Source organism: Rhinoderma darwinii, chromosome 1 (genome assembly GCF_050947455.1).
Source record: "Rhinoderma darwinii isolate aRhiDar2 chromosome 1, aRhiDar2.hap1, whole genome shotgun sequence".
Classification (NCBI taxonomy): domain Eukaryota; kingdom Metazoa; phylum Chordata; class Amphibia; order Anura; family Rhinodermatidae; genus Rhinoderma; species Rhinoderma darwinii.
Window position 1 is genome coordinate 1964164 of NC_134687.1, and position 18419 is coordinate 1982582.

Genomic DNA, 18419 nt, shown 5'->3' on the forward strand with positions numbered 1-18419 from the left:
CCCGGCCTCAGCTTCATCTCTCATTATACATCCATGAGATCCCCCTCCTCCCCAGGACAAGCCCTTATATACCCCCTCAGGGGAGGAACATTCTCAGAGCGCCGGCCTCAGCTTCATCTCTCATTATACATCCAGAAGATCCCCCTCCTCCCCAGGGCAAGCCCTTATATACCCCTCAGGGGAGGAACCTCCTCAGAGCCCCGGCCTCAGCTTCATCTCTCATTATACATCCAGGAGATCCCCCTCCTCCCCAGGACAAGCTCTTATATACCCCTCAGGGGATGAAACTCCTCAGAGCCCCGGCCTCAGCTTCATCTCTCATTATACATCCATGAGATCCCCATCCTCCCCAGGACAAGCCCTTATATACCCCTCAGGGGAGGAACCTCCTCAGAGCCCCGGCCTCAGCTTCATCTCTCATTATACATCCAGAAGATCTCCCTCCTCCCCAGGACAAGCCCTTATATACCCCTCAGGGGAGGAACCTCCTCAGAGCGCCGGCCGCAGTTTCATCTCTCATTATACATCCATGAGATCCCCCTCCTCCCCAGGACAAGCCCTTATATACCCCTCAGGGGAGGAACATTCTCAGAGCGCCGGCCTCAGCTTCAGCTCTCATTATACATCCAGGAGACCCCCCTCCTCCCCACGACAAGCCCTTATATACCCTTCAGGGAGATGAACCTCCTCAGAGCGCCGGCCTCAGCCTCAGCTCTCATTATACATCCAGGAGACCCCCCTCCTCCCCAGGACAAGCCCTTATATACCCCTCAGGGGGATGAACCTCCTCAGAGCGCCGGCCGCAGCTTCAGCTCTCATTATACATTCAGGAGATCCCCCTCCTCCCCAGGACAAGCCCTTATATACCCCTCAGGGGGGGAGGAACATCCTCAGAGCCCCGGCCTCAGCTTCATCTCTCATTATACATCCAGGAGATCCCCCTCCTCTCCAGGACAAGCCCTTATATACCCCTCAAGGGAGGAACCTCCTCAGAGCGCCGGCCTCAGCTTCAGCTCTCATTATACATCCAGAAGAACCCCCTCCTCCCCAGGACAAGCTCTTATATACCCCTCAGGGGGAGGAACCTCCTCAGAGCGCCGGCCTCAGCTTCAGCTCTCATTATACATCCAGGAGATCCCTCTCCTTCCCAGGACAAGCCCTTATATACCCCTCAGGGGAGGAACATCCTCAGAGCGCCTGCCTCAGCTTCATCTCTCATTATACATCCAGGAGATCCCCCTCCTCCCGAGGACAAGCCCTTATATATCCCTCAATCCCTTAAGGGGGGAGGAACATCCTCAGAGCGCCGGCCTCAGCTTCCGCTCTCATTATACATCCAGGAGATCCCCCTCCTCCCCAGGACAAGCCCTTATAAACCCCTCAGGGGAGGAACATCCTCAGAGCGCCGGCCGCAGCTTCAGCTCTCATTATACATCCAGGATATCCCCCTCCTCCCCAGGACAAGCCCTTATATACCCCTCAGGGGAGGAACCTCCTCAGAGCGCCGGCCGCAGCTTCAGCTCTCATTATGCATCCAGGAGATCCCCCTCCTCCCCAGGACAAGCCCTTATATATCCCTCAATCCCTCAGGGGGGGGGGGCATCCTCAGAGCGCCGGCCTCAGCTTCAGCTTTCATTATACATCCAGGAGACCCACCCTGCTCCCCAGGACAAGCCCTTATATACCCCTCAGGGGGGGATAACCTCCTCAGAGCGCCAGCCTCAGCTTCTGCTCTCATTATACATCCAGGAGATCCCCCTCCTCCCCAGGACAAGCCCTTATAAACCCCTCAGGGGAGGAACATCCTCAGCGTCGGCCGCAGCTTCAGCTCTCGTTATACATCCAGGAGATCCCCCTCCTCCCCAGGACAAGCCCTTATATACCCCTCAGGGGAGGAACCTCCTCAGACCACTGGCCGCAGCTTCAGCTCTCATTATACATCCAGGAGATCCCCCTCCTCCCCAGGACAAGCCCTTATATATCCCTCAATCCCTCAGGGGGGGGGAGGAACATCCTAAGAGCGCCGGCCTCAGCTTCCGCTCTCATTATACATCCAGGAGACCCCCCTCCTCCCCAGGATAAGCCCTTATATACCCCTCAGGGGAGGAACCTCCTCAGAGCGCCGGCCGCAGCTTCAGCTCTCATTATACATCCAGGAGACCCCCCTCCTCCCCAGGACGAGCCCTTCTATACCCCTCAGGGGGGGAACCTCCTCAGAGCGCCAGCCTCAGCTTCAGCTCTCATTATACATCCAGGAGATCCCCCTCCTCCCCAGGACAAGCCCTTATATACCCCTCAGGGGAGGAACCTCCTCAGAGCCCCGGCCTCAGCTTCATCTCTCATTATACATCCAGAAGATCCCCCTCCTCCCCAGGACAAGCCCTTATATACCCCTCAGGGGAGGAACCTCCTCAGAGCGCCGGCCGCAGTTTCATCTCTCATTATACATCCAGGAGATCCCCCTCCTCACCAGGACAAGCCCTTATATACCCCTCAGGGGATGAAACTCCTCAGAGCCCCGGCCTCAGCTTCATCTCTCATTATACATCCAGGAGACCCCCCTCCTCACCAGGACAAGCCCTTATATACCCCTCAGGGGAGGAACATTCTCAGAGCGCCGGCCTCAGCTTCAGCTCTCATTATACATCCAGGAGACACCCCTCCTCCCCAGGACAAGCCCTTATATACCCCTCAGGGAGATGAACCTCCTCAGAGCGCCGGCCTCAGCCTCAGCTCTCATTATACATCCAGGAGACCCCCCTCCTCCCCAGGACAAGCCCTTATATACCCCTCAGGGGGATGACCCTCCTCAGAGCGCCGGCCGCAGCTTCAGCTCTCATTATACATTCAGGAGATCCCCCTCCTCCCCAGGACAAGCCCTTATATACCCCTCAGGGGGGGAGGAACATCCTCAGAGCCCCGGCCTCAGCTTCATCTCTCATTATACATCCAGGAGATCCCCCTCCTCCCCAGGACAAGCCCTTATATACCCCTCAAGGGAGGAACCTCCTCAGAGCGCCGGCCTCAGCTTCAGCTCTCATTATACATCCAGAAGATACCCCTCCTCCCCAGCACAAGCTCTTATATATCCCTCAGGGGGAGGAACCTCCTCAGAGCGCCAGCCTCAGCTTCAGCTCTCATTATACATCCAGGAGATCCCCCTCCTTCCCAGGACAAGCACTTATATACCCCTCAGGGGAGGAACATCCTCAGAGCGCCGGCCTCAGCTTCATCTCTCATTATACATCCAGGAGATCCCCCTCCTCCCGAGGACAAGCCCTTATATATCCCTCAATCCCTTAGGGGGGGAGGAACATCCTCAGAGCGCCGGCCTCAGCTTCCGCTCTCATTATACATCCAGGAGATATTCCTCCTCCCCAGGACAAGCCCTTATAAACCCCTCAGGGGAGGAACATCCTCAGAGCGCAGGCCGCAGCTTCAGCTCTCATTATACATCCAGGATATCCCACTCCTCCCCAGGACAAGCCCTTATATACCCCTCAGGGGAGGAACCTCCTCAGAGCGCCGGCCGCAGCTTCAGCTCTCATTATGCATCCAGGAGATCCCCCTCCTCCCCAGGACAAGCCCTTATATACCCCTCAGGGGAGGAACCTCCTCAGAGCGCCGGCCGCAGCTTCAGCTCTCATTATACATCCAGGAGATCCCCCTCCTCCCCAGGACAAGCCCTTATATATCCCTCAATCCCTCAGGGAGGGGGGGCATCCTCAGAGCGCCGGCCTCAGCTTCAGCTCTCATTATACATCCAGGAGACCCCCCCTCCTCCCCAGGACAAGCCCTTATATACCCCTCAGGGGGGATAACCTCCTCAGAGCGCCAGCCTCAGCTTCCGCTCTCATTATACATCCAGGAGATCCCCCTCCTCCCCAGGACAAGCCCTTATAAACCCCTCAGGGGAGGAACATCCTCAGCGCCGGCCGCAGCTTCAGCTCTCGTTATACATCCAGGGGATCCCCCTCCTCCCCAGGACAAGCCCTTATATACCCCTCAGGGGAGGAACCTCCTCAGAGCGCCGGCCGCAGCTTCAGCTCTCATTATACATCCAGGAGATCCCCCTCCTCCCCAGGACAAGCCCTTATATATCCCTCAATCCCTCAGGGGGGGGAGGAACATCCTAAGAGCGCCGGCCTCCGCTTCCGCTCTCATTATACATCCAGGAGACCCCCTCCTCCCCAGGATAAGCCCTTATATACCCCTCAGGGGAGGAACCTCCTCAGAGCGCCGGCCGCATCTTCAGCTCTCATTATACATCCAGGAGACCCCCCTCCTCCCCAGGACGAGCCCTTCTATACCCCTCAGGGGGGGGGAACCTCCTCAGAGCGCCAGCCTCAGCTTCAGCTCTCATTATACATCCAGGAGATCCCCCTCCTCCCCAGGACAAGCCCTTATATACCCCTCAGGGGAGGAACCTCCTCAGAGCCCCGGCCTCAGCTTCATCTCTCATTATACATCCAGAAGATCCCCCTCCTCCCCAGGACAAGCCCTTATATACCCCTCAGGGGAGGAACCTCCTCAGAGCGCCGGCCTCAGCTTCATCTCTCATTATACATCCATGAGATCCCCCTCCTCCCCAGGACAAGCTCTTATATACCCCTCAGGGGATGAAACTCCTCAGAGCCCCGGCCTCAGCTTCATCTCTCATTATACATCCATGAGATCCCCCTCCTCCCCAGGGCAAGCCCTTATATACCCCTCAGGGGAGGAACCTCCTCAGAGCCCCGGCCTCAGCTTCATCTCTCATTATACATCCAGAAGATCCCCCTCCTCCCCAGGGCAAGCCCTTATATACCCCTCAGGGGAGGAACCTCCTCAGAGCGCCGGCCGCAGTTTCATCTCTCATTATACATCCAGGAGACCCCCCTCCTCACCAGGACAAGCCCTTATATACCCCTCAGGGGAGGAACATTCTCAGAGCGCCGGCCTCAGCTTCAGCTCTCATTATACATCCAGGAGACCCCCCTCCTCCCCAGGACAAGCCCTTATATACCCCTCAGGGAGATGAACCTCCTCAGAGTGCCGGCCGCAGCTTCAGCTCTCATTATACATTCAGGAGATCCCCCTCCTCCCCAGGACAAGCCCTTATATACCCCTCAGGGGGGAGGAACATCCTCAGAGCCCCGGCCTCAGCTTCATCTCTCATTATACATCCAGGAGATCCCCCTCCTCCCCAGGACAAGCCCTTATATACCCCTCAGGGGAGGAACCTCTTTAGAGCGCCGGCCTCAGCTTCAGCTCTCATTATACATCCAGAAGACCTTCCTCCTCCCCAGGACAAGCTCTTATATACCCCTCAGGGGAAGGAACCTCCTCAGAGCGCCGGCCTCAGCTTCAGCTCTCATTATACATCCAGGAGATCCCCCTCCTACCCAGGACAAGCCCTTATATACCCCTCAGGGGAGGAACATCCTCAGAGCGCCGGCCTCAGCTTCATCTCTCATTATACATCCAGGAGATCCCCCTCCTCCCGAGGACAAGCCCTTATATATCCCTCAATCCCTTAGGGGGGGAGGAACATCCTCAGAGCGCCGGCCTCAGCTTCCGCTCTCATTATACATCCAGGAGATCTTCCTCCTCCCCAGGACAAGCCCTTATAAACCCCTCAGGGGAGGAACATCCTCAGAGCGCCGGCCGCAGCTTCAGCTCTCATTATACATCCAGGATATCCCCCTCCTCCCCAGGACAAGCCCTTATATACCCCTCAGGGGAGGAACCTCCTCAGAGCGCCGGCCGCAGCTTCAGCTCTCATTATGCATCCAGGAGATCCCCCTCCTCCCCAGGACAAGCCCTTATATACCCCTCAGGGGAGGAACCTCCTCAGAGCGCCGGCCGCAGCTTCAGCTCTCATTATACATCCAGGAGATCCCCCTCCTCCCCAGGACAAGCCCTTATATATCCCTCAATCCCTCAGGGAGGGGGGGCATCCTCAGAGCGCCGGCCTCAGCTTCAGCTCTCATTATACATCCAGGAGACCCCCCCTCCTCCCCAGGACAAGCCCTTATATACCCCTCAGGGGGGATAACCTCCTCAGAGCGCCAGCCTCAGCTTCCGCTCTCATTATACATCCAGGAGATCCCCCTCCTCCCCAGGACAAGCCCTTATAAACCCCTCAGGGGAGGAACATCCTCAGCGCCGGCCGCAGCTTCAGCTCTCGTTATACATCCAGGGGATCCCCCTCCTCCCCAGGACAAGCCCTTATATACCCCTCAGGGGAGGAACCTCCTCAGAGCGCCGGCCGCAGCTTCAGCTCTCATTATACATCCAGGAGATCCCCCTCCTCCCCAGGACAAGCCCTTATATATCCCTCAATCCCTCAGGGGGGGGGAGGAACATCCTAAGAGCGCCGGCCTCCGCTTCCGCTCTCATTATACATCCAGGAGACCCCCTCCTCCCCAGGATAAGCCCTTATATACCCCTCAGGGGAGGAACCTCCTCAGAGCGCCGGCCGCATCTTCAGCTCTCATTATACATCCAGGAGACCCCCCTCCTCCCCAGGACGAGCCCTTCTATACCCCTCAGGGGGGGGGAACCTCCTCAGAGCGCCAGCCTCAGCTTCAGCTCTCATTATACATCCAGGAGATCCCCCTCCTCCCCAGGACAAGCCCTTATATACCCCTCAGGGGAGGAACCTCCTCAGAGCCCCGGCCTCAGCTTCATCTCTCATTATACATCCAGAAGATCCCCCTCCTCCCCAGGACAAGCCCTTATATACCCCTCAGGGGAGGAACCTCCTCAGAGCGCCGGCCTCAGCTTCATCTCTCATTATACATCCATGAGATCCCCCTCCTCCCCAGGACAAGCTCTTATATACCCCTCAGGGGATGAAACTCCTCAGAGCCCCGGCCTCAGCTTCATCTCTCATTATACATCCATGAGATCCCCCTCCTCCCCAGGACAAGCCCTTATATACCCCTCAGGGGAGGAACCTCCTCAGAGCCCCGGCCTCAGCTTCATCTCTCATTATACATCCAGAAGATCCCCCTCCTCCCCAGGGCAAGCCCTTATATACCCCTCAGGGGAGGAACCTCCTCAGAGCGCCGGCCGCAGTTTCATCTCTCATTATACATCCAGGAGACCCCCCTCCTCACCAGGACAAGCCCTTATATACCCCTCAGGGGAGGAACATTCTCAGAGCGCCGGCCTCAGCTTCAGCTCTCATTATACATCCAGGAGACCCCCCTCCTCCCCAGGACAAGCCCTTATATACCCCTCAGGGAGATGAACCTCCTCAGAGCGCCGGCCGCAGCTTCAGCTCTCATTATACATTCAGGAGATCCCCCTCCTCCCCAGGACAAGCCCTTATATACCCCTCAGGGGGGGAGGAACATCCTCAGAGCCCCGGCCTCAGCTTCATCTCTCATTATACATCCAGGAGATCCCCCTCCTCCCCAGGACAAGCCCTTATATACCCCTCAGGGGAGGAACCTCTTTAGAGCGCCGGCCTCAGCTTCAGCTCTCATTATACATCCAGAAGACCTTCCTCCTCCCCAGGACAAGCTCTTATATACCCCTCAGGGGAAGGAACCTCCTCAGAGCGCCGGCCTCAGCTTCAGCTCTCATTATACATCCAGGAGATCCCCCTCCTACCCAGGACAAGCCCTTATATACCCCTCAGGGGAGGAACATCCTCAGAGCGCCGGCCTCAGCTTCATCTCTCATTATACATCCAGGAGATCCCCCTCCTCCCGAGGACAAGCCCTTATATATCCCTCAATCCCTTAGGGGGGGAGAAACATCCTCAGAGCGCCGGCCGCAGCTTCAGCTCTCATTATACATCCAGGATATCCCCCTCCTCCCCAGGACAAGCCCTTATATACCCCTCAGGGGAGGAACCTCCTCAGAGCGCCGGCCGCAGCTTCAGCTCTCATTATACATCCAGGAGATCCCCCTCCTCCCCAGGACAAGCCCTTATAAACCCCTCAGGGGAGGAACATCCTCAGAGCCCCGGCCGCAGCTTCAGCTCTCATTTTACATCCAGGAGATCCCCCTCCTCCCCAGGACAAGCCCTTTTATACCCCTCAGTGGAGGAGGAACATCCTCAGAGCCCCGGCCTCCTCTTCATCTCTCATTATACATCCAGGAGATCCCCCTCCTCCCCAGGACAAGCCCTTATATACCCCTCAGGGGAGGAGGAAAAACTTGGCAGTTTCTAGTCACCATCATTATAATGACTTTAGATTGTACTTCTACTGTCTGTGAGTTGTGGTCCCTTGTACTATTATGTCTATTGCCACAGCCGGGATGAGTACACACGGGAGGAGATAATTGGATCTGCTTTGTTTGCTGGTCTCTAGCTGAGTGATGGTGGTGCCTCCTGATGACCCCCCGTGGGGACTGGACAATGAGGACACTTTAGTTCTTGCGGCTGCACCTCTGACTCATCTGATCGTCCATAGGCTGGAGACACGACCTGTGGTACCTGATTACAGAGTCATTCCTCTCTGCTGAGGGCTCACAATAAACCACACATAATGCACCATCACAATAATCCACAAATAATGCCCCATCACAACCTCTCCCCTCATATAATAAGTGAGCTGGCCATGTGGCCTCCACAGGCCGCTGGCCACCTCACTCGTAGTCCCCACTGAGCTACTTTTGACAGTTCATTGTACGACCGCAGAACAATTCCCAACAGTTGGCGGGTTCCTCGATGGGCTCTTGTTGGGACAGTCCATCAGCGTTCTGGTGATGGCTTCCCCATTTGTATTGGATGGAGAAGCTGTAAGGTTGTAAGGACCGGCTCCACCGCAGTAATCGTTGTAGCGTCCATTACCGCGGGCCGTCGGGTTTACTCACCTCCCGACCCCGCAGCCATGGATCCGTGAACGCTGGTCCCCATCTCCTTCCTAGAAGACGCCGCCGCTCACTTCCGCTCCGTTCTGCTGTGTCTCGTAGGGTGCGCGTGCACGCTCGTGCCCGGCCTTAAAGGGCCAGTGCGCGCACAAAGGAAATCGTCATCATCATCAATTGCCATGATTTCCTGGTTTATAAGAAGGCCCCAGGCCTTCTGATCCTTGCCTGAGCATTGTTAGTCTATCCCAGTCTGTCTCGCAAATGGTCCCTTAGGGTTTCCCAGTTCCAGTTGTTACCCGTGCCCTGTTACCCGTTCCTGTATCCCGTATTGTTCTTGTTCCTGTGCCTACCATTGTTGGAGTCGTGTCTACTGCACCTGCTGTCTTCTGCCACGTCCAGTGTCTTCTGCCACGCCCAGTATCTTCTGCTACATCGGATACTGCCCGCCACGTCTGGCGCTACCTGCCGCACCAGCCTCCCTCCGTGCTGAAGCCACAGCCACCGTCTGGACTAGTTCAGGTACCCAAGCCTTGCTATCTGCTACTGACTTTCGTGTAGACTGTGACCTGGTCAGCTGCCTCCCCGCTACGGCGGAACGGCCTAGTGGGTCCACATACCCAGTGATCGTGACAATCGTCTATTGTCCCCTGACACTCGGTTCAGCCATGTGAGGGGGTTGTGATCCGTTACAATTGTAAAGTCTCTGCCATACAGGTACGGCTGTAATTTTTTGAGAGCCCATACGATGGCAAGGCACTCTTTTTCAATAGTAGCAGAGGCAACTTCCCGATCCAGTAGTTTACGACTTATGAAAGCAACTGGATGCTCATGCCCAGCCGCATCTATCTGGCTAAGAACTGCTCCAATCCCGTAGGTGGACGCATCTGTCTGCACAAGGAACCTGCGCTTGTAGTCTGGTGCGGCCAGGACGGGGGCAGTGGTGAGGGCTGTCTTTAATGCTGTAAAGGCTTCCTCGCAGGCAGGTGACCACTTCACCATCCTAGGCATGTTTTTGCGGGTCAGGTCATTTAGGGGCTTTGCCAGGGCACTGAAATGAGAAACAAATTTTCGGTAGTAACTAGCGGTTCCCAAAAAGGCCAGTTCTTGTTTCTTAGTTTGAGGGGTAGGCCAGTTGCTAATGGCTTCCACCTTGGCAGGCTCAGGTCTTAGGGTCCCACCTCCTACTCTGTGCCCCAGATACTGCACCTCAGCCATACCCAACTGGCATTTATCAGGGCGAATTGTCAGTCCTGATGCAAGAATAGCACTATGCCCAAGTGTTTAAGGTGTTCCTCCCATGATGTGCTGAAAATGGCAATATCATCCAAGTATGCACAGGCAAAGTCCTGACATTGTTCTAGCAGCCGGTCTACCAATCTTTGGGATGAAAAATGCCCCAGCAACCTTCCAAAGGGCATTCCCAGGAACTCAAAGAGTCCAAAGGGGGTAATAAACGCAGATCGCTCCCGGGCATCCTCTGTTAGGGGTATCTGCCAGTACCCCTTGCTCAAGTCTAATGTAGTTACAAATCGAGCACTGGCCAGCCGATCCAGTAGATCGTCAATCCGGGGCATAGGGTACGCGTCACTTTTGGTGGCATCGTTTAGGCGCCGGTAATCTACGCAGAATCGCATTGTGCCATCCTTTTTGGGCACCAGTACCACAGGGGAGGCCCAGGGGCTCTGGGATGGCCTAATAATCCCAAGTTGTTTCATGTCTGCCAGTTCACTTTTGATCATGTCCCGAACGGCCTCTGGAACTCGGTAGGGGGCCTGCTGGATGGGGCGTTGTCCTGGAGTTTCCACATGGTGACTGGTGAGAGTTTTCCGTCCAGGGGCTGAGGAGAAAGCGGAAGCTCTTGGTCCCAGCAAGGCGAGAATATCATCCTTTTGGATATCTGAGAGATGGAGTCCTAGGGGCACTTGGTTCAGAGTACCCCCAGCTCGAGCCAGATGCAGGAGGTCTGGTAGGGAGTCGTCTCCTTCATTATCACTAGGGGGACAGCGGATAGCCAAAACAGGCAGGGACCGGTCTTGGTTCTCTTTCAGCATGTTGATGTGGACAGTCTTTTGTCGCCGGCCACTAGGGTTCATGGCAATGACGTAGTTAGTGTCATTACGTTTTCGGATAACTCGGTAAGGACCATCCCATGTTGCTTGCAGCTTGTTGGCAGGGACAGCCTTAATCATGAGCACTTGTTGTCCTTCCATAAACTCACGGGTCCCGGCTTTCCGATCATACCAGGTCTTCTGGCGGTACTGGGCCTGTTGCAGGTGTTCTTTAGCCAAGGTAGTTAGTCGTGTAAGGCGATCTCGAAATTCCAGAACATACGGAATGACAGGCACTCCAGTGTCGGTGATATCTCCCTCCCAGTATTCCTTTAGAAGGGTCAGGGGCCCACGGACCTTCCGACCATAGAGCAGTTCAAAAGGGGAAAATCCGGTTGACTCTTGGGGCACCTCCCGGTAGGCAAACAGGAGATGTGGCAGGTATTGCTCCCAGTCCCGTTCAGTGTCTGCAAAGGTGCGTAGCATATTTTTTAGGGTTCCATTGAAACGTTCATACAGTCCATTGGTTTGAGGGTGGTATGGGGTGGGGCGAATGGCTCGGATGCCACAGGAGTGCCAGAGAGACTGGACCAGGTCTGACATGAACTGGGTCCCTTGATCTGATAGGATATCACTGGGAACCCTACTCGGGTAAAGACGGTAACAAGAGCCTCTGCCACCTTCATGGCTGTCATGCTGGACAGAGCCACGGCCTCAGGATAGCGGGTGGCATAGTCCACCACCGTCCAGGTGCGCCAAATGTCCTATTATATCCACAGCTACACGCTGAAATAGCTCCTCAATGATTGGCAGGGGTACCTTGTGACGGGCGCCTGGATGTCGCCTCCATTGGCACACATCACAGGTCCGGCAGTGGTGTCCGGGGACGATGGACGATCACTGCGGTGGAGCCTCTTCCAGAATCTTTCCTCTCTGCTGAGGGCTCTCAATAAACCACACGTAACGCACCATTGCAGGGTCTACGGGAAACTTCGCTCCTTTTGAGTTCGGCTTCGGCTCGTGACGTTTTTTCTTGTCCACATTTTCATGTTATTTTTTTTCCTGGTTCTTTTTAGGTAAAGGCCAAACGTAAGACTCATGACTATATACCCATCACTCATACCCCTGAGGAACTGCATGAGGGGAGATCTAATAATATAATATCACTGCTTACAGGACATGAGAAAAGTCATACGGGGGCAGGGAACGTGAGGGGGCAGGGAACATACGGGGGGCAGGGAACATACGGGGGGCAGGAAACATACGGGAGGCAGGGAACATACGGGGGGCAGGGAACATACGGGGGGCAGGGAACATACAGGGGGGCAGGGAACATACAGGGGGGCAGGGAACATACAGGGGGCAGGAAACATATACGGGGGGCAGGGAACATATGGGGGCAGGAAACATATACGGGGGGCAGGGAACATACAGGGGGCAGGAAACATATACGGGGGGCAGGGAAGGTCATTCAGGGTATGAAGCAGTGCTCCTCCTGGCGCCTTCTTTCATGCAGACACGGCATTGTGGGTAATTCTGTTTTGCTGCCACAGGGGTCCAGTCCACAATGTGCCGCTCTGTGGGTCTGCGCAGATCCTCAGGGGTTTTGTGTTGTGAACAGGAGTTATTCAAAAATAGTTGCCTTAATTGGCCAAAAAGTGTCACCTGTCTGTAGATGGTTCAGCCGACACTTGTTCCTTCTGACTCGTATTTCAATATGGAGAAAATTGCTGCCCGACCCCTCTGCTGGTGTCTCCTACTAACGGAGAAAGGGATTGGCGTGCTGAAATCCAACACCCCGACCCTTCTCTCCCCGGACCCTTCTCTCCCCGGACCCTTCTCTCCCCGGACCCTTCTCTCCCCGGACCCTTCTCTCCCCCGGACCCTTCTCTCCCCCGGACCCTTCTCTCCCCCGGACCCTTCTCTCCCCCGGACCCTTCTCTCCCCCGGACCCTTCTGTCCCCCGACCCTTCTGTCCCCCGACCCTTCTCTCCCCCGACCCTTCTCTCCCCGGACCCTTCTCTCCCACGACCCTTCTCTCCCCGGACCCTTTTTTCCCACTACCCTATTCTCCCCTTACTCTTTTCTCCCTCGACCCTTCTCTCCCCGGACCCTTCTCTCCCCGGACCTTTCTCTCCCCGGACCTTTCTCTCCCCGGACTCTTCTCTCCCCGGACCCTACTCTCCCACGACCCTTCTCTCCCCGGACCTTTCTCTCCCCGGACTCTTCTCTCCCCGGACCCTACTCTCCCACGACCCTTCTCTCCCACGACCCTTGTCTCCCACGACCCTTCTCTCCCCGGACCTTTCTCTCCCCGGACCAATCTCTCCCCGGACCCTTCTCTCCCCGGACCCTTCTCTCCCCGGACCCTTCTCTCCCCGGACCCTTCTCTCCCCGGACCCTTCTCTCCCCGGACCCTTCTCTCCTCCCGACCCTTCTCTCCTCCCGACCCTTCTCTCCCACGACCCTTCTCTCCTCCCGACCCTTCTCTCCCACGACCCTTCTCTTCCCGACCCTTCTCTTCGCCGATCCTTTTCTCCCCCGACCCTTCTCTCCCCGGACCCTTCTCTCCCCGAACCTTTCTCTCCCTGAACCTTTCTCTCCCCGGACCCTTCTCTCCCCGAACCTTTCTCTCCCCGGACCCTTCTCTCCCCGAACCTTTCTCTCCCCGAACCTTTCTCTCCCCGAACCTTTCTCTCCCCGGACTCTTCTCTCCCCGGACATTTCTCTCCCCGGACCCTACTCTCCCACGACCCTTCTCTCCCACGACCCTTCTCTCCCACGACCCTTCTCTCCCACGACCCTTCTCTCCCACGACCCTTCTCTCCCACGACCCTTCTCTCCCACGGCCCTTCTCTCCCACGGCCCTTCTCTCCCACGACCCTTCTCTCCCACGACCCTTCTCTCCCCGGACCCTTCTCTCCCCGGACCCTTCTCTCCCCGGACCTTTCTCTCCCCGGACATTTCTCTCCCCGGACTTTACTCTCCCACGACCCTTCTCTCCCACGACCCTTCTCTCCCACGACCCTTCTCTCCCACGACCCTTTCTCTCCCCGGACCTTTCTCTCCCCGGACCTTTCTCTCCCCGGACCTTTCTCTCCCCGGACCCTTCTCTCCCCGGACCCTTCTCTCCCCGGACCCTTCTCTCCCCGGACCCTTCTCTCCCCGGACCCTTCTCTCCCCGGACCCTTCTCTCCCCGGACCCTTCTCTCCCCGACCCTTCTCTCCCCGGACCCTTCTCTCCCCGGACCCTTCTCTCCCCGGACCCTTCTCTCCCTGGACCCTTCTGTCCCCCGACCCTTCTGTCCCCCGACCCTTCTCTCCCCGGACCCTTCTTTCCCACGACCTTTTTTTCCCACGACCCTATTCTCCCCTTACTCTTTTCTCCCTCGACCCTTCTCTCCCTCGACCCTTCTCTCCCCCGACCCTTCTCTCCCCCGACCCTTCTCTCCCCCGACCCTTCTCTCCCCCGACCCTTCTCTCCCCCGACCCTTCTCTCCCCGGACCCTTCTCTCCCCGGACCCTTCTCTCCCCGGACCCTTCTCTCCCCTGACCCTTCTCTCCCCAGACCCTTCTCTCCCCGGACCCTTCTCTCCCCGGACCGTTCTCTCCCCGGACCCTTCTCTCCCCGGACCCTTCTCTCCCCGGACCCTTCTCTCCCCGGACCCTTCTCTCCCCGGACCCTTCTCTCCCCGGACCCTTCACTCCCATGACCCTTCTCTCCCCTGACCCTTCTGTCAGCTGATCTTTCTCTCCCCCCGACCCTTCTCTCCCAGGACCCTTCCCTCCAAGACCCATCTCTCCGCTGACTTTTCTCTCCCCGACCCTTCTCTCCGCTGCCCCTTCTCTCCCCCACATCTGCCATCATACACCTTAGAAGGTCGACTGTTATACTATATACATGTAATGTGTAGGGGCAGCATGACGCCAGGGTCAATGTTAAATCAGGAACAATGGGAGCGGCAGTATTTGGGGTTTCTGAATCTGGAGACAAGTCCTCAGGGACGTCAGGTTGTGGCTCTTGTACCTCGTCCTCCGGATCTTGCGTGTCTTCGCTCTCTGAACTGATGATTGGTGTGACTGTTCTGAGAAGACGTTTTGCGCCGTGCAATGTTTTCCGCTGGTGGTTGTATCTCTAGATGTTGCAGACTTTTTACAGATGGCTCTGACTCCGGTGCAGCATCTCTTATCTCAGGATGGGCAGGAGACTTGGAGGAAGTTATTCTGGGAGTGAGGAACCTCCCCGGAGGAGGACTACGGGGGCACAGTCACACGCAGCAGAAATCCCGGCACCCCCTGCGTTTGTAGGCCACAGAAATCTGCTGTGTGTGACTGTGCCCTGAAGGCTTTATTGAGGACACTGAAGATTTCGTCTTCCTCTTACCATAATGTAGAAGGAAGTCTCCGCCTGTCTTATATCCCGACGTGAAGATAAAGGATTTCTATAGGGGGATCATTCTCCACATGACGTGCTCTCAGGCACTCTCTCCCCTGCTCCCTACAAGTCCCTGTCCCCCGAGTTGTGATCCCTTCTCTTCTCCACCCCGAGAGCTTCATGGCCAGACATTGTCCTCCCTTCTGTATTGCCACTCACGGTGTGAAGTCTTTATATTTCGGAGATCCTATGTTATCAGAAACACCGTCCACCCCACAGACAGCGAGGCTGATGTCATCCCCGGTACCCTGTCATGCGGGTGGCGCAGTCCTCATCGTCTGTCCATTGTATCTTCTCCCGTGTCCTGCAGGTCATGCCTCGTGTCGCTGTCTCCAAGTCTCGGGGTGACAAGTCTCGCACAGTGACGGTGGCTCCTCTCCCACAAGTGTCCGTGGACATCATACCAGGACGCTTCACCGAAGACGACTGGATCTCCATGGTGGTCACTGAAGATGGAGAAGATGTAGTGGGAGAAATAGTGGATTCTCTGATCGACCGTGTCATGGAGGAGTGCCTCATAGTCCATCTCCAGAAGCAGGTAGTACGAGCAAGAGGAGGAGTTATATGAGTAATGGGAGGCGTTCTATGTAGTTATGGGAGTAGTTACAAGAGCAAGAGGAGGAGTTATATGGAGTAATGGGAAGAGTTATATGAGTAATGGGAGGAGTTATATGAGTAATAGGAGGAGCTATATGGAGTAATAGGAGGAGTTATGTGGAGCAAGAGGAGGAGTTATATGGAGTAATGGGAGGAGTTATATGAGTAATGGGAGGAGTTATATGAGTAATAGGAGGAGCTATATGGAGTAATAGGAGGAGTTATGTGGAGCAAGAGGAGGAGTTATATGGAGTAATGGGAGGAGTTATATGAGTAATGGGAGGAGTTATATGAGTAATGGGAGGAGTTATATGAGTAATAGGAGGAGCTATATGGAGTAATAGGAGGAGTTATATGGAGTAATAGGACTTATATGGAGTTATGGGAGCAGTTATATGAAGTAATAGAAGGGGTTATATGGAGTAATAGGAGGAGTTATGAGTAAGGGGAGGAGTCATATGAAGTAATAGGAGGAGCTATATGGAGTAATAGGAGGAGCTATATGGAGTAATAGGAGGATTTATATGTAGTAATAAGGGGTTATATGGAGTAATACGAGGGATTATATATGGAATAATGGGAGGGGTTATATGGAGTAATAGGAGGGGTTATATGGAGTAATAGGAGGGGTTATATGGAGTAATAGGAGGGGTTATATGGAGTAATAGGAGGGGTTATATATGGAGTAGTGGGAGGAGGCATAGATAGATAATATAGGTATCATTAGAGTTTCCTCTTATCACATATAGGTGGTCCTGTATACCGTCAGCCAAGCCCGGGACGCCATGGTGCAGATTGTCCAGTGGACTTTTGTACCCAGAGATGAGGGGGACAATGAGCTGGATACAGATCGGAACAGACAGGAGGAGCCACAACCATGTCCGCATGACTCCTGGGCACAAGGGTGTGTGCCAGTCACCCAGCCTGCCCGCACCCCCAGCTCTCAACAGCCTCAGGTATGTGAAGGTCTCCCCCATATTGTCTATTTAAACCCTATTATCCTCAGTAAATGCCCCTACACCCACCTGATCTACAGCCGCAGCATTCATGTCACCCTGAATATCAAAACCTTCTCCCTTTTATCAGGTATCACCCCATCACCCCATTACTGATATCCCAGAACAAGAAGGAGAGGAGACGCCGCAGGCAGAAGAACCTCCAGGTGGTGAGGAGCCTCTTCCCGTGTCTCCTCCGCAACAAATGTCCACCGCAGAGACCTCCTCAACCCGAGCACCTCAACTACTTCTAAAACCAAGTCCTCCTACTGGGCCTCCAATCACCAGGCCCCGGTACCGCCCCCATCGCGGTCCCCTCCGCTCAGCTGGACTGAAGAACATCACTAAGTCCCTGGAGGAGACGGAAAAGGAAATCTTTTTGGAGCAGCTTTTCAAGGTCAAAGAAGAAAATGTTGATGAAAACCTGAACCTCCTTCCCACGTCCCTACACAACATCCTGAAGATCCAGCTGGGACGACCGCCTCAGAAGAAAGACGTCATCTACGACCATGCTGGAAATGTGCTCTCCGTGCCAAAGGTGGACCTCTCCAGACTCCCCCAGCATCATGTCCGGCCCCGCATTGAAGTCCTGGACATCAGCAGGGACCTCGAATACCTGGAGGGGAAATCAAGAGTCACAGGTAAAGGAACGAGGAGCCGTAGAGTGGACAGAAGAAGCGGAGCGGCATGTAAGCTGTCACCTATCAGAAGAACACATGTCCTGATGTCTGGGGACCCTCCGCAGCTTCTTCTCCATGATGAGATGATCAGGACCTGCATACAACCCACCACCACCACAGAGGACATTCCGGGCCCCACTCCTGTATCTGCGGGCGTTCTCTTGGACACCATGCCACTGTCTCAGGGAGTGATACTGAGAGAGGGCGATGCCATAGAACGAGGGTCCGTATACAGCCTGCGGGTGAAGGAGGAGAGCAAGAAACTGAGGCCCATCCCAGCCGCCATCCCCCTGCCGATCCTCAGGGTGGAGCAGCTCATCAAGAACAACGTCCCCCAGGTGCAGCCGCTCCTCTCCATGTCGCACTGAGCCCTGTGCCTAGCGGACATAACGGGGGGCCTCATTACTTCTCTGTGGACTGAGAACCGGTGGTACCACCCACAGAACATCTAATAAAGGTTATGTCTCTTATCTGGCTACAGCACTTATTAAAAGGATAGCACCGAGCAGCACAGAGCATTTCAGGAGAGGAGCATGCCTATCTTGTGGGAGGTCGATGACTGATAGTAACATAGTGCAGCAGCACAGAGTATGTCAGGAGAGGAGTGTGCTGATCATGTGGGATATGACAGGCTAAGAATTACATAGTGGGAGGAGCAGGATCTCCAGCAGCACAGAGTATGTCAGGAGAGGAGTGTGCTGATCATGTGGGAGGAGCAGGATCCACAGCAGCACAGAGTATGTCAGGAGAGGAGTGTGCTGATCATGTGGGAGGAGCAGGATCTCCAGCAGCACAGAGTATGTCAGGAGAGAAGTGTGCTGATCATGTGGGAGGAGTAGGATCTCCAGCAGCA

General features: G+C 55.6%; 1 protein-coding gene across 1 annotated transcript in view; it reads left to right on the top strand.

Moving 5' to 3' along the window:
• The window catches only part of C1H2orf81 (chromosome 1 C2orf81 homolog), a 31831-nt gene extending 13795 nt beyond the window's left edge, over positions 1-18036 (top strand). Inside the window, exons 2-4 of the mRNA XM_075848577.1 lie at positions 15605-15832; positions 16641-16847; positions 16978-18036. Coding sequence (XP_075704692.1) covers positions 15605-15832; positions 16641-16847; positions 16978-17934 — 1392 coding nt within the window. The 3' untranslated portion in view covers positions 17935-18036. The remainder of the gene's footprint in view (positions 1-15604; positions 15833-16640; positions 16848-16977) is intronic.
• Positions 18037-18419: the final 383 nt, after the last annotated feature.